This window comes from Nomascus leucogenys, chromosome 11 (genome assembly GCF_006542625.1).
Source record: "Nomascus leucogenys isolate Asia chromosome 11, Asia_NLE_v1, whole genome shotgun sequence".
Classification (NCBI taxonomy): Eukaryota; Metazoa; Chordata; class Mammalia; order Primates; family Hylobatidae; genus Nomascus; species Nomascus leucogenys.
In genome coordinates, this window is record NC_044391.1 from 93,504,879 (window position 1) to 93,518,326 (window position 13,448).

General features: G+C 37.4%; 1 protein-coding gene across 2 annotated transcripts in view; it reads left to right on the forward strand.

Annotated features, from left to right (window-relative positions):
• FNDC3B (fibronectin type III domain containing 3B) overlaps positions 1-13,123 on the forward strand; it is a 361,800-nt gene extending 348,677 nt beyond the window's left edge. For both annotated transcript variants that reach the window (XM_003256464.3, XM_003256465.3), the window contains exon 26: positions 9,585-13,123. In XM_003256464.3, the coding sequence (XP_003256512.2) occupies positions 9,585-9,896 (312 nt within the window). In that variant the 3' untranslated portion in view covers positions 9,897-13,123. The remainder of the gene's footprint in view (positions 1-9,584) is intronic.
• Positions 13,124-13,448: the final 325 nt, after the last annotated feature.

The following is a 13,448-nucleotide window of genomic DNA, read 5'->3' on the forward strand; positions in this document are numbered from 1 at the left end:
ATAGTAGGGAAGACACAGGGACAAGTCTCCCTCCCATAGTCATGTAATTCTGGAGGAATTAATTCACCTCCAGAATTAATGAGAAAGCCAATGAGAAATTGGCTTTCTCATTGTAACTCTAACTCAGGTGGTTACAGTGAGCATTAGATCATTCAATCATGAGAAGGAGCTGTACAGATGATAACATGGTGCAATTATATCTCCCCTTCAGTTCTTGGGAGGGGTGACATTAGTAAAGAGATGAAGGTAAGCCTCCAGCAACTGAGCCGGCACTGTTCTCGCCACCCTTCCCAAAAAGCTCCCTGTTATTTACAGGATTTCAACTATGCAGCATGTTATTTTGAATTAAGGGTTATGGATTCTTCATTTCAGTTGTCTGGGTATTACTTTAAATCCTCTCATTTGGAATAAACATGTCAAGATTACTTTAAAATATATCGTTCATCAAATCAAGAACAGAAATAGTCTTTGTAAAAATAATAATGTTTCTATACTTATTACAATATTATGATTGGTTACTTCAATAAAAAAACATCTCAAATGGAGCCGTGCCATTTAAATTTGATTGAGTCAAGAGGAAAAGCCCATAATGGTGCCTTTGTCAAAATGAATGAAAACAAAGGGACACAAGGCGTGGCCTGCTGCCCTGATGCGCAGAGCTGCACAGTCCTGGAGGAGGCACAGCTGTATGGCAGGCCTGGCGACATGGTGATTTTTGTGACATCGTTAGTTCCCAAGTACTGTGGGTTGTAAGTATCCATGGCCATGCCTGGACACCAAGCCAGCATCATGGGGCTCCTCTTCCGTTGATTTCTGCAAGTCCTATATTTGTAAGCCCCAAGGGTCCCTGGCACCAAGCATTTGTCCTGGAGTGTTACACATGATTTCTGCAAGGGGGGGCAGGGAAAGTACAGTCAAGTAGCAATATAATATATCATGTCGACATTTCTTAGATGCCTATTGCATGCCAAGCCCCGTCCTAGGAGGTTGCTACATGTTATCCCACTTAATCAGTAATCCCATAATAACACGAGACAGTTATTTTCATGTGGGGGGCGGGGGATGTTTCTCTTCTGCAGAAGGATGTCACCTTCAAGGGACAGGTATTACAAAGATGTTGAATTAATTTTCAATTATTTGGGCTTCTTAATTGTATCTGGGCTTTTGGATCTCATATTTTAGTTTTAAAACCCCATCAGTTTATAGTTAATAACATAGGTTTACAAGTGTAATAACTCAAAAATTTATTTCATTTAGTTGTACAAAATATGATTGGCTTATTCCACATGCAACAATTTAGTTAAAAAAATTGAGACATTACATTTCGTTTTAAAGCTCATCTTTGTTACTTTCTTTGAACCTGAAAATCCTTAATCTGTTACTCTAAAAAAATCTTCACTGAGATATGACTGGCCTCACCACACTGGTCTATGTGAATTTGCTGACTTTTAAGGACATTATAGTCAGAGCCAAGGTAGACAAGCTATGAAGTATGTATGCTCTCACATTTACTTATTTATACAACTAGAAGAGTATTTGCAAAGTTTTAATATTTGGATCACTTCAAAAACTATTAGAATGTATTAGAAAAACTATTAGAACATATTAGAAAACGATTAAAACATATTAGAAAAACTATTCACGTGTCGGGGGTAGCTCACGCCTGTAGTAATCCCAGCACTTTGGGAGGCCTAGGTGGGCGGATCACAAGGTCAAGAGATTGAGACCATCCTGGCTAACACAGTGAAACCCCGTCTCTACTAAAAATACAAAAAAAAATAGCTGGGTGTAGTGGCGGGTGCCTGTAGTCCCAGCTAGTTGGGAGGCTGAGGCAGGAGAATGGCGTGAACCCAGGAGGCGGAGCTTGCAGCGAGCCGAGATCACACCTCTGCACTCCAGCCTGGGCGAGAGCGAGACTCTGTCTCACAAAAAAAAAAAAAAAAAAAAAAAAAAAAAAAAAAGAAAAGAAAAACTATTCACGTGCATAAAATATACTAGAAACTACATATTTTCTATCAGTAGACTCCATTTTTTGCTGCACCTATACCAAACTGTCTCTTGCCCCTATGGTCTGCATGTGCATCTTAATGCTTACTGTTCACATTTACTTGTTAGTTTCTCTTTTCAAACACTGTGGTATCAGAATATCTACTCTGAGTATTTGAGGGTTCTAATTAGAGAACATTCGCTGAGCATCTACTTTGTTCAAGCCATTGTGCTGGTTGCTGTGGAGATATGGAAATAATAGAACACCGTCTCACTCAATATATTTATCTTAAATGTAAAAAAGATAATGTTAACATTGTGTTGGCAAGGCTTGTGAAAGAGGGAAGCTGTTCCAATTAAAATAACAAGAATAGCTAAAAAAAAAAACATTTACAAATTAAAAACTAACTTTTGATTAGACTTTCGTTAAGAAAGTTCCCTTCAGTTAACTATTTATATTATTTTACTATGCTTTTTGCCTAATGGTACAAGAAAAATAGGATTCCTTTATTTTTAAAATACATTTTCAGATATCTTCCACTCTACAAAGTTAAAGTTGGGAAGTTTTGTTAAAATTAATATATGAAGTCTTTGTTCAAGAGTCTCTAAACTGGGTTTCTGGGAAATTAAATATACATTTGGGCTCACTTTTTTTTTTTTTTTTAATCTTACCGGGTTTGTCTTGAACTCCTAACCTCAAATGATCCTCCGGCTGAGCCCATTTTTTAAAAGGGATGTAGCCATGCAAATTCTGGAAACTGTAGAAATAATTAAAGTAGATATAAATATACATTTATATTCACTTTCCAGAAGTCTTTAAAACATTTGTGGGGATAGGTTATTAAGTGGTTTTCTACAGTGATGTCATTGTTCAATGGCAGAAATTAAGAGGCCACATCACAAAAACACCGTCCAGGTCTTTGCTTGGCACAAACTGAGCAGGGAGCTGCTTTCAATAACATCATAAAAGATAGTGTTTTCCTTTATGGAGCAGCAGGAGCCATGGTGGGATGATTTAGAAGGTCTTTCATGGAAATACCAGAGAGTTAGCAGCGAGATATGGGAAAAGTCAGAGGCCATGAAACCTGGACCCAGTGTCACACTGTAGTCATTAGAAGAGGAGGAGTAAAGTGGAGGACAATAATGGAACAGGCAGAGCTGGGGCAATTTCAGTGGCGAGGGTCGGTGTTTGATTTGGAAGTGGAGTCTCATCTGGGATCCACCACTCCCCCTATTTGCTAAGAGACTTTAAGAAATTAACAGCCTCTCCGAGCCTTAGTTTCTTCATCTCTAAAATGAAAGTAATGATATTCACCTGACAGCGTAATTAAGAAGATTAAATTCAATAAAGCAGACATACCCTCCAGCATATTCGTTTTGCAAAGCATTTTCCACATCCATTTTCTCGACTGATCCTCAACCTCCTTTGGAGTAGTGTTACTATTAGGTACTGGTTCTAGCTCCATGTTAAAGATGAGAAAACTAAGGCACAAAGCTATTACTTGCCTGAGATTATAGACCTAGTAAGTGGTAGAGCAAGGACTTAGACTGAAATCCTGATTCCAGTTTCTGTGCTTGAGAAAAGTCTGCTTAATGCTTCCTAGTGCCAAGTCACACCAGCCAGGCCCAGCTCCCAGGATTGCACAGAGAAAAAGAACTCTTAATGACTACATTATTTGACCCTTTGATAAGGGTAAACAAATATTTCAATACGTGTCACCTGCAAAAGAATCAATGAAAGAGGTATATCAGAAAACCTTGCTTAGATGTCAGCTTTTCTCCAACTTGATAAACATCCCAACATTAACTTATCACCACCATGGAGTGTCAGAATAAATTGCCTATCTGTGACTTTGAAGATAGGGAAACCAAAGCCCAGATGGCAAATGTGAAAGGACTCGCTTTATCAAACTGGTGTAGTCCCAGAAGTTGCAAATCATCCCCTTCATGAACAGTTTCCAAGAAAAGCATTCTATACTTAAGAAATCATCCTCTTCAAGAACAGTTTCCAAGAAAAGCATTCTGTACTTAAGAAATTAAATCTAAATTAAGAAAATAAAGAACACTCACAACTGAAAGCTATCTTTAAAGAAAAAAAATGGCTATTGTTTTCCTGAGACCTCCCACATGTTGGGAAATAACTTACAGAGAGGCAGTTTCCTTGTAGTGTAGTCTGAACTCTTGAATAGCTGGCTGTGTATGGATTGGGGCAGTCACCATAACAATGGGCTCATCTTAAAACGTTCATTTAGATTGATCATTGGAACTGTGAGCAGTGAGAAAGGAATGGTCTCTCAGGACTGCAAGGGGTTTGCTTACAGCTCTTCTTAGTTGCTCCAGCCTAGCTATTTGTAACTCAAACAGCTAAGACACATGCCACAATTTTTTTTTTTTTTTTTTTTTTTTTTTTTTTTTTTTTTTTTGAGACAGAGTCTCGCTCTGTCGCCCAGGCTGGAGTGCAGTGGTGCGATCTCGGCTCACTGCAACCTCCACCTCCCGGGTTCATGCCTTTCTCCTGCCTCAGCCTCCCGCGTAGCTGGGACTACAGGCACCCGCCACCACGCCCAGCTAATATTTTGTATTTTTAGTAGAGATGGGGTTTCACAGTGTTAGCCAGGATGGTCTTGATCTCCTGACCTCGTGGTCCACCCGCCTCAGCCTCCCAAAGTGCTGGGATAACAGGCGTGAGCCACCGCACCCGGCCAACACATGCCACAATTTTAAGAAACAAGGTAAGTCACCAGGAGGAATGTGCTTAAAGTCTTATAAAAAGAATAACAAAAGCAAAATAAATCTAGAAAAGTATAAGTAGTAAACAGAATTGGTTGTCTGGAGTTTAGTCACTAAGCAAAAATATAGTAAGATGCTTGAAGTAAAGTTTGAAAATGAGGGAGGAATCTCTTTAAAAGGGTAACTACCAGGTGAACATTGTTGGAAGCCTGGCCTCTGTTCCAAACCATAAGATCCTTTTTTTTGTCTTTCAACTTGGACCCAACACTAAATTCATGTCCAGTGCACTTATATTCACTAATGGAATGTCCTGTTTCTTGGTGGAAGTTTACACACTGGGCTTTAGAAACATGTAGAGACATTTGTAGATTCCCACTAACTGAATAGGTGGCAAGTGTTTCAGGCAAAGTTGAGTTTGTTGGAAATTCACCTCTAGGGTATTTGTATTAATGGGTAGAATTGTTTGGATTGAATTCACCAATAAAAAGACAAAGTAACTGAATGAATTTTTTCTTTTTTTTTCTTTTTTTTTTTTTTTTTTTTTTTCAGACAGAGAATGTCGCTCTGTCACCCAGGCTGGAGTGCAATGGCACAATCTCGGCTCACTGCAACCTCCACCTCCCATGTCCAAGCAGTTCTCCTGCCTGTATCCTGTATCTGGGATCACAGGCATATGCCACCCCACCCGCCTAATTTTTGTGTTTTTAGTAGAGATGAGGTTTCACCATGTTGGTCAGGCTGGTCTTGAACTCCTGACCTCAGGTGATCCACCCATCTCGGCCTCCCAAAGTGCTGGGATTACAGACATGAGCCACCATGCCCAGCTATTAATTTTTTTTTAAAGACCCAACAGTATGCTGCCAACAAGAGTCACCTCACTTTTAAGGACACCCATAGACTGAAAGTGAAAGGTTGGAAAAAGATACTCCATGCAAATAGAAACCAAAAGAAGGCAGGGATAGCTAAACTTGTATCAGACAAAATAGACTTTTAAGTCAAAAACTGTAAAAAGAGACATAATATAATGATAAGAGCATCAATTCATCAAGAGTATATAACAGTTATATATGCACCCAACATTGAAACACCTAAATACATAAAATATTGAAGGATCTGAAGGGAGGGATAAATTGCAATACAATAATAGTAGGAGACTTTAATACTCTACAGATAATCCAGAGAGAAAATTAATAAACATTGGACTTGAACAATACTGTAGACCAAATGGACCTAACTGACGTTTCATCCAACAGCAACTGTATACACATCCTTCTCGAGCATACATGGAACATTCTCCAGGATAGATCAAATGTTAGGGTACAACACAAGCCTCAGCAAATTTTAGAAGCCTGAAATTATATCAAGTATCTTTGCAGACCACAGTGTTAAGAAACTAGAAATCAATGCCAGAAGGAATTTTGGAAAATTCACAAATACATGGAAATAAAAAACATACTTCTGAACAACAAATGGGTCAATGAAGAAATTAAATGGAAATTAAAAAATATTTTGAGGCAAATGGAAACACAACTTATTAAAACATATGGGATACGGCCAGGTGTGGTGGCTCACACCTGTAATCCCAGCACTTTGGGAGGCTGAGGCGAGCAGATCATGAGGTCAAGAGATCGAGACCATCCTGGCTAACTAAAAATACAAAAAATTAGCCGGGTGTGGTGGCGGGCGCCTGTAGTCCCAGCTACTCGGGAGGCTGAGGCAGGAGAATGGCGTGAACCCAGGAGGAGGAACTTGCATTGAGCCAAGATGGTGCCACTGCAGTCCAGCCTGAGTGACAGAGTGAGACTCTGTCTAAAAAAAAAAAAAATGGATACAGCACAAGCAGTTCTAAAAGCAAAGTTTAAAGCAATAAACACCTACGTCAAAAAGGAAGAGAGATCCCAACCTAACATTATACCTCACGGAACTGGGGGGAGGGAGAAACTAAGCCCAAAGTTAGCAGAAGGAAGGAAATAAGATGAAAACAGAAATAAATGAAGGAGACTAGAAGAACAGTACAAAAATCAACAAAACTGAGTTGTTTTTCTGAAAAGATAAAATCAACAAATCTTTAGCTAAACCAAGAAGACACAAAATCAGAAAAAAAGATTACAGCAGATACCCCAGAAATACACAGGAACATTTGAGACTATTAGGAACAAATATATGCCAACAAATTGGATAACCTAGAAGAAATGTATAAATTTCTAGATATATGCAACTTATCAAGACTGAAGAAATAGAAAATCTAACAGACCAATGGGTAAGGAGATGAAATCAGTAAGTTTTCCATCAAAGAAAACCCTAGGACCTGATGTCTTCATGGCTGAACTCTACCAAATATTTAAAGAACTAATACCAATCCTTCTCAGATTCTTTCAAAAAAGTAAATGAGGAGGGAATACTTCCAGACTCTTTTTTGCAAGGCCAGCATTATCCTCATATCAAAGGCAGGCAAGGCCATTACAAAAAATAATAATAATAAATTACAGGCCAATATCCTTTATGAACGTAGATGTAAAAATCCCTAGTATAACGCTAGCAAACCCAATTCAACAACACATTAAAGGATCATCCACCATGATCAAGTAGGATTTATCCCTGGGACGCAAGGATGATTCAGCATACCCAAATCGACAAATGTGATACATCATTAACAGAATGAAGGCCAAAAACCATATAATTATCTCATTAGATGCAAAGAAAGTGTTTGACAAAATTGACAAGTTTATTGCTGGGTTATTTTTCAGTTCTAAATAGCAATAATAATAATAGCTAACTCCTACTGTGCACTAACTTCATACCGGGTGTGTTTTAAGCACTTCACAGGTATTAACTCAGTACTACTCAGATAGAGTTCCATTAATTTTATTTTCTTTTTTAATTATCAGCCAAATCTCTTATTGATTTGGTTTCATTTCTGCTATTTTTTTCTGTGTCTATCCATTGACTCTAAGCCATAAATTTTTATGTAATTTTATTGCATAAAAATTAAGAGGAAATTATCATTTCCTCTTAAGTTTTTTGAGGATTGGTTTCATTTTGCTGGAAGAACCTTGTGAGACCTTCTTCCTCCATTCCCCTTCAAAGACTCTTGTTAGTTTCAGTCAACCAAAATGTGATAATGTGTAAGTAAACTGGTCATTTTCAAGTTTCTGTAACAGTAAGCCTCTTGATGATTATATTAATGTTAACAAAATAGGAAGAAAACATCCCAGATTCTTAATAGAAGAAATCAGGTTTGTCATACAGAGATGAACACTCAGGACAGACCACCAAATTATTTAAATGTTAATTTGTGATAAAGTGGGCTACATCCAAAAAAATTCCTCAAGAAAACAAGTAGGCATGCCACAAAACTGGGAGAAAATACTCTCAACACATATATCTGGCTAAGGACTTAGATCCAGATCACATAACAAGGCCCTGCAAATTAATAAAAGTCAAGCAAATTGCAAATTAAAGATAGGCAAAAGACTTGTACATACTATTCACAGAAGAAGGTACATGAACAACCAGTAAGCACGTGAAAAGATGCGCAGCATCTTTAAGCATCACGGAAATGCAGTTGCGGTACCATTCGCACCCTCTAGGATAGCTAAAATAGAAAAGACTGACGATCAATGTTGAAGAGGATGTGGTGCAACTCAGACTTCATGCTATTAATGGGAGCGCAAAGGGATACAATCTCTTGAGAAAACTGTTTCTTGTGAAGTTAACTACAGAACTACTCTGTGACCCAGCACTTCCTTGTATTTACCCAGAAAAATAACTTCTCAAAATTTGAACAAAAACCTTCATAACATTCTTATTAATAGCATTTTTATTATATGAAACCTCCAAACTGGAAATAACCCGAATGTCCATCGAAAAGAAAATGGAGGAATTGAGGTAAAGTTATAAGGAACTACTACTGAATACTCGATAACATGAGTGAATCTCATAGGCTCAAGGGAGTGTGTTCTGCGTGATTCCATTTATATGAACTCCTAGTACAAGCAAAATCAGTTACGGAATTAGAAGTCATTATAGTGTCTACCTCTTGGGGTGGAGGTGGGATATCTTGAGGGGATGCGTTTGTAGTGTATCCAGTTGTCAAAAAATCATCCTGCTGGAAAATTTACATTTTGTTTGGTCAGTTTTTGTTTCCATTTTAAAATGTTAACTTTGTTCTTGGGACCAAAAACATAGACCTATTTGTATTATGACATCTTCTGATTTATAGTCTAAATCAGGAGTCCCTAACCCCCGGGCCAGGTACCAGTACTGGTAAGTGGCCTGTTAGTAACCAGGCCACACAGCAGGAAGTGATTGGCAAGCAGGATCATTACTGCCTGAGCTCTGCCTCCTGTCAGATCAGTAAGGCATTAGATTCCCATAGAAGCATGAACCCTATTGTGAACTGTGTATACAAGGGATCTAGGTTGTGCACTCCTTATGCGGATCTAACACCTGATGACCTGAGGTGGAACAATTTCATTTCGAAACTACCCCTGTCTGTGGAAAACTTGTCCTCCACAGAACCAGTCCCTGGTGCCCAAAAGGTTGGGGACCAGTGACCTAAATTATTAAAATTTAGCGAGATGCATCTTTACTACTTAAAATGTCAGCTGCATTTCTGGTCAGGGCCTTATCTCCTTCTGTCAAAGTTCGAGTCACTGGATTTTCTATTGTTTCATTCAAAGTGTGTTGGAATACCCTTTTTATGGTTGGAATACAGATTGAGAGAAATACATTTTTATATCATTTTGGTTACAAGAGTGAATGTGAATATAAACCAAGAGTGAATGGAGTGAATCTAAACCAAGATTATTCTAGAGACAACAGTGTTGCTATAAATTAATTAACTAGGACTCTTTCTTTTCCTGAAGGTGTACAAGGGAGAAGAAGCCACATTCCAAATCTCAGGCCTCCAGACCAACACAGACTACAGGTTCCGCGTATGTGCGTGTCGTCGCTGTTTAGACACCTCTCAGGAGCTAAGCGGAGCCTTCAGCCCCTCTGCGGCTTTTGTATTACAACAAAGTGAGGTCATGCTTACAGGGGACATGGGGAGCTTAGATGATCCCAAAATGAAGAGCATGATGCCTACTGATGAACAGTTTGCAGCCATCATTGTGCTTGGCTTTGCAACTTTGTCCATTTTATTTGCCTTTATATTACAGTACTTCTTAATGAAGTAAACCCAACAAAACTAGAGGTATGAATTAATGCTACACATTTTAATACACACATTTATTCAGATACTCCCCTTTTTAAAGCCCTTTTGTTTTTTGATTTATATACTCTGTTTTACAGATTTAGCTAGAAAAAAAATGTCAGTGTTTTGGTGCACCTTTTTGAAATGCAAAACTAGGAAGAGGTTAAACTGGATTTTTTTTTTAAAAAAAAAAAGAAAAAAAAAAAAGAAGAAAAGCATACCAGATACCAAAAGCTAGCTTTCTTATGTTTTCCTTTAGATTTTCAGATTTACCTTCATTCTGTTTTCACTGATGTCTTTTGCAAGCCTTTGATTTTTTTTTTGTTACAGTTTAGTAATTTATATTCACCAGTCACTTCTTATGTCTTGAACATCTGTATCTGTAAACATGAATCACCGTGTGTGTACTTACAGGGCTAGGATTTCAGTGTTGTCAGAGTATTACCACACAGCAACAGCAACATACAGAAGATATGTTCACTCAGATAAGACTGCCCTAAACAACCATTTTGTCACTCAGTTATTTAACTGTGTTTGGCTCATTTAAATCAAAATGTGTACTTTAATCTAAAATGTTTTAATCATCTGTATTTCTTATAATTTTAACACTATGAGCTGCCTGTATAAGAAATCAAGTAACCAGAATGCACCTATAAATTATGGAGCATTGTAGATTTTACCACATCAATTCATAGCAGTAACTTTAAGAGGGCATTGTGCAATAGTTAGTTGTTTTCTTGTTCACCTATTTTAAAGGCTGCTTTAACTTGTTTGTTTGTCTTTGTATATAACTACTTCTAATCTAATCACTAGAGTTATTATATTCTGTTATGTTTGACCAGAATTATATGACAAGAACTGGTGACAGTTTAGTGCCTCTGCCCATTGTCCATGATTTACACTAATTGTGAGCAGTCTTCTTATGTGTCAGCTCATTATTTTTGAAACATTTGCCTTTAGGCTGTTCTTTGAGGTATCAATGAAGTGATTGAATTTCAATACCTTAATTCAGTGCACATAATACTAATGTAACAGCAGATGAAAATTGATAAAACCCAAAAGAGAGTCATCTAAATTTGTAGTTTCTATTTCTGTGGGTTTGCCTGGCCGTGGTTGGAGAGGGAATGGTGTTTGATGGTAAACACAGGGTGTTTGGGGATCAAGGAGCCTAGATTCTCTCCCTGGATCTGTCACTAACTTGCTGTGTGACCTGAACACGTCACTTTACCTCTGTGTGCCTCAGTTTTCCCATGCATGAAAAATAAAATAAAATAAAATGGGGATTCTAATGTTTGTAAGTGCTTTGAGATCTTTGACCAACAGGTGCTATTGGAGTGCAAAGTGTTACTCTTACGTGTTTATTTTGAGTCATGAGATAATCAATTTTAACCCAAAGTCATTGGATTATTTATATGAAGTCCATAATGTTCAAGTACCTCAGGGACATTTAAGAGTTGGAGGTGCAAATATATTCCAAAAGGGTGCAACAGACACAGTGTATCCCCCTGCTTCTGTTTTTGTATATTTTTGCTACTTGGTTTTTCTTGATCATAGCTATTTTGTGCTTGATCTTTATTGTCTAAGATGCAGTATCCTGTACTAGCTTATAATATTCCCATACCAAAGTCATGGGGAAACCAACATTATTTTGTTTTTGGTTTATTTATACTATATTCTGCATACAGTACTTTAAATGCCAATTACAGTGCAATCTTTATTTATTGTAAAATTTTTTAAATGTACTTATGTACTAATTTTCCCTTGTAGCATGTTATATTTTTGTGTTTTATACTTTTGTAATTTTAGGTCAGTCTTGTTCCTTGGCAACATCTGTAGTATTATTAATCTTCTGATATTTTCTTATGTTTTTAAAAAGATAAGAGCATCTAGTGCATTAAATGCCAAAAAAAAAAAATCCATTATCAGTGATTGAAACGTTTACATGTACCCAAAAACCATAATCATCTCTTGGAAGAAAATGCTGAGATCAATGAATTATTCTGTGTGCCTATATTGATGTAGTGAGTACTAGAGGGTTCTGTATTTTATTGACTATAATAATTAGTTTAATTAGCTTTGCAAACTGATGGCATCAAGGTAAATATATTTTTGCCAAAGTTCTGGCCTTCCAAAACTCACCCCCCTATTTAAATGTGTGCTATGACCCACTATGACACAGCATCTGCATTTTCTAAAAAATTCCATGCAGGTGTTTTGGGGAGAGGTATTTTTTAAGCAATGAAAATTCAACTGAGTACAAAGCCCCCTCTGGGGGGGTTGGGGAAGTCTCTTTTTTGAAACACTTCAGAACTGCTGCTATAAAGAAATTCTCTGAATTGGTTGAATTTTTTTTTCAGTAAATAGTACTTTAGGCCAAAATTTATATGAATATTTGATCTTCTTGAGATTTTCATACTATCATTTAACCACCAGGAAGCTGAAGTGTGTGAAATACAAAGCTGACAGCACTTTATTTTATTGCTCACCATTATTTGGTATTCATTATATTCCTTCAGTCAGAAAATTATTACTCTCTATGGCACTGTTTTCTATCACAAATATGTATATGTGATATTGATATATAACTATATATATTGCCATTACACACGAACAATAAAATAAAGTGTTCTATTAACCTGATCTCTTTGCCCTTTTGCTATGTGAGGAGTGAATGAGTGGCCTTCTGATGCTCTGACTCTTCTCTGTATGTCAAACTCATCCCTGGCACAAGAAATTCCAGTCATGTGAAGCAAACTGCCCTTTGTCCTCAAAGAAATTGTTGAAAAAGAAAACTTTTTAAAGAGATTTTTTGCATATTCTCTGCCTTGTTCTTATCAACTTGAAATGTTGGCATTTTCTAACCTTGTTTTGTTGGCTACAATAATTCAGTATTCCTGTCAAAATTGAGAAGTGCCCTAATTGAATGTGTTTGAATGTTATCCTTGCACAATTCTTTAAATTGAAAGATAAAATGTTTTACCTCACTGTTGGACATACATTCCAAGCTTTTCAACTCTAGGAGAAAAAGAAAATCATGTTTTCCTGTATTGTAAATTTTAGACTATTTCATATGCATTGTATTAAAACTGCCATATCAATTTTAATGTATAGATTTTGCAAATACTATGCTATATGTAATACCTAACTGTATCTGTAGTGTATATGTAATATATTTATGCCCAATAAATGTTTTAATTCTTTCTGACTTAAGTAGGGTTTCTCTGCCATGACTAGGATTGCTTTTGTTGTTGTTGTTTTTTCGGTTTTTTTTTGGAGACGGAGTCTTGCTCTGTTGCCAGGCTGGAGTGCAGTGGCGCGATCTCAGCTCACTGCAACCTCCGCCTCCAAGGTTCAAGTGATTCCCCTGCCTCAGCCTCCCAAGTAGCTGGGGATTATAGACACTCACCACCATGCCCGGCTAATTTTTTTTTTTTTTTTTTTTTTTTTGAGATGGAGTCTTGCCCTTTCACCCAGGCTGGAGTGCAGTGGCCCGATCTCAGCTCACTGCAAGCTCCACCTCCCAGGTTCATGCCGT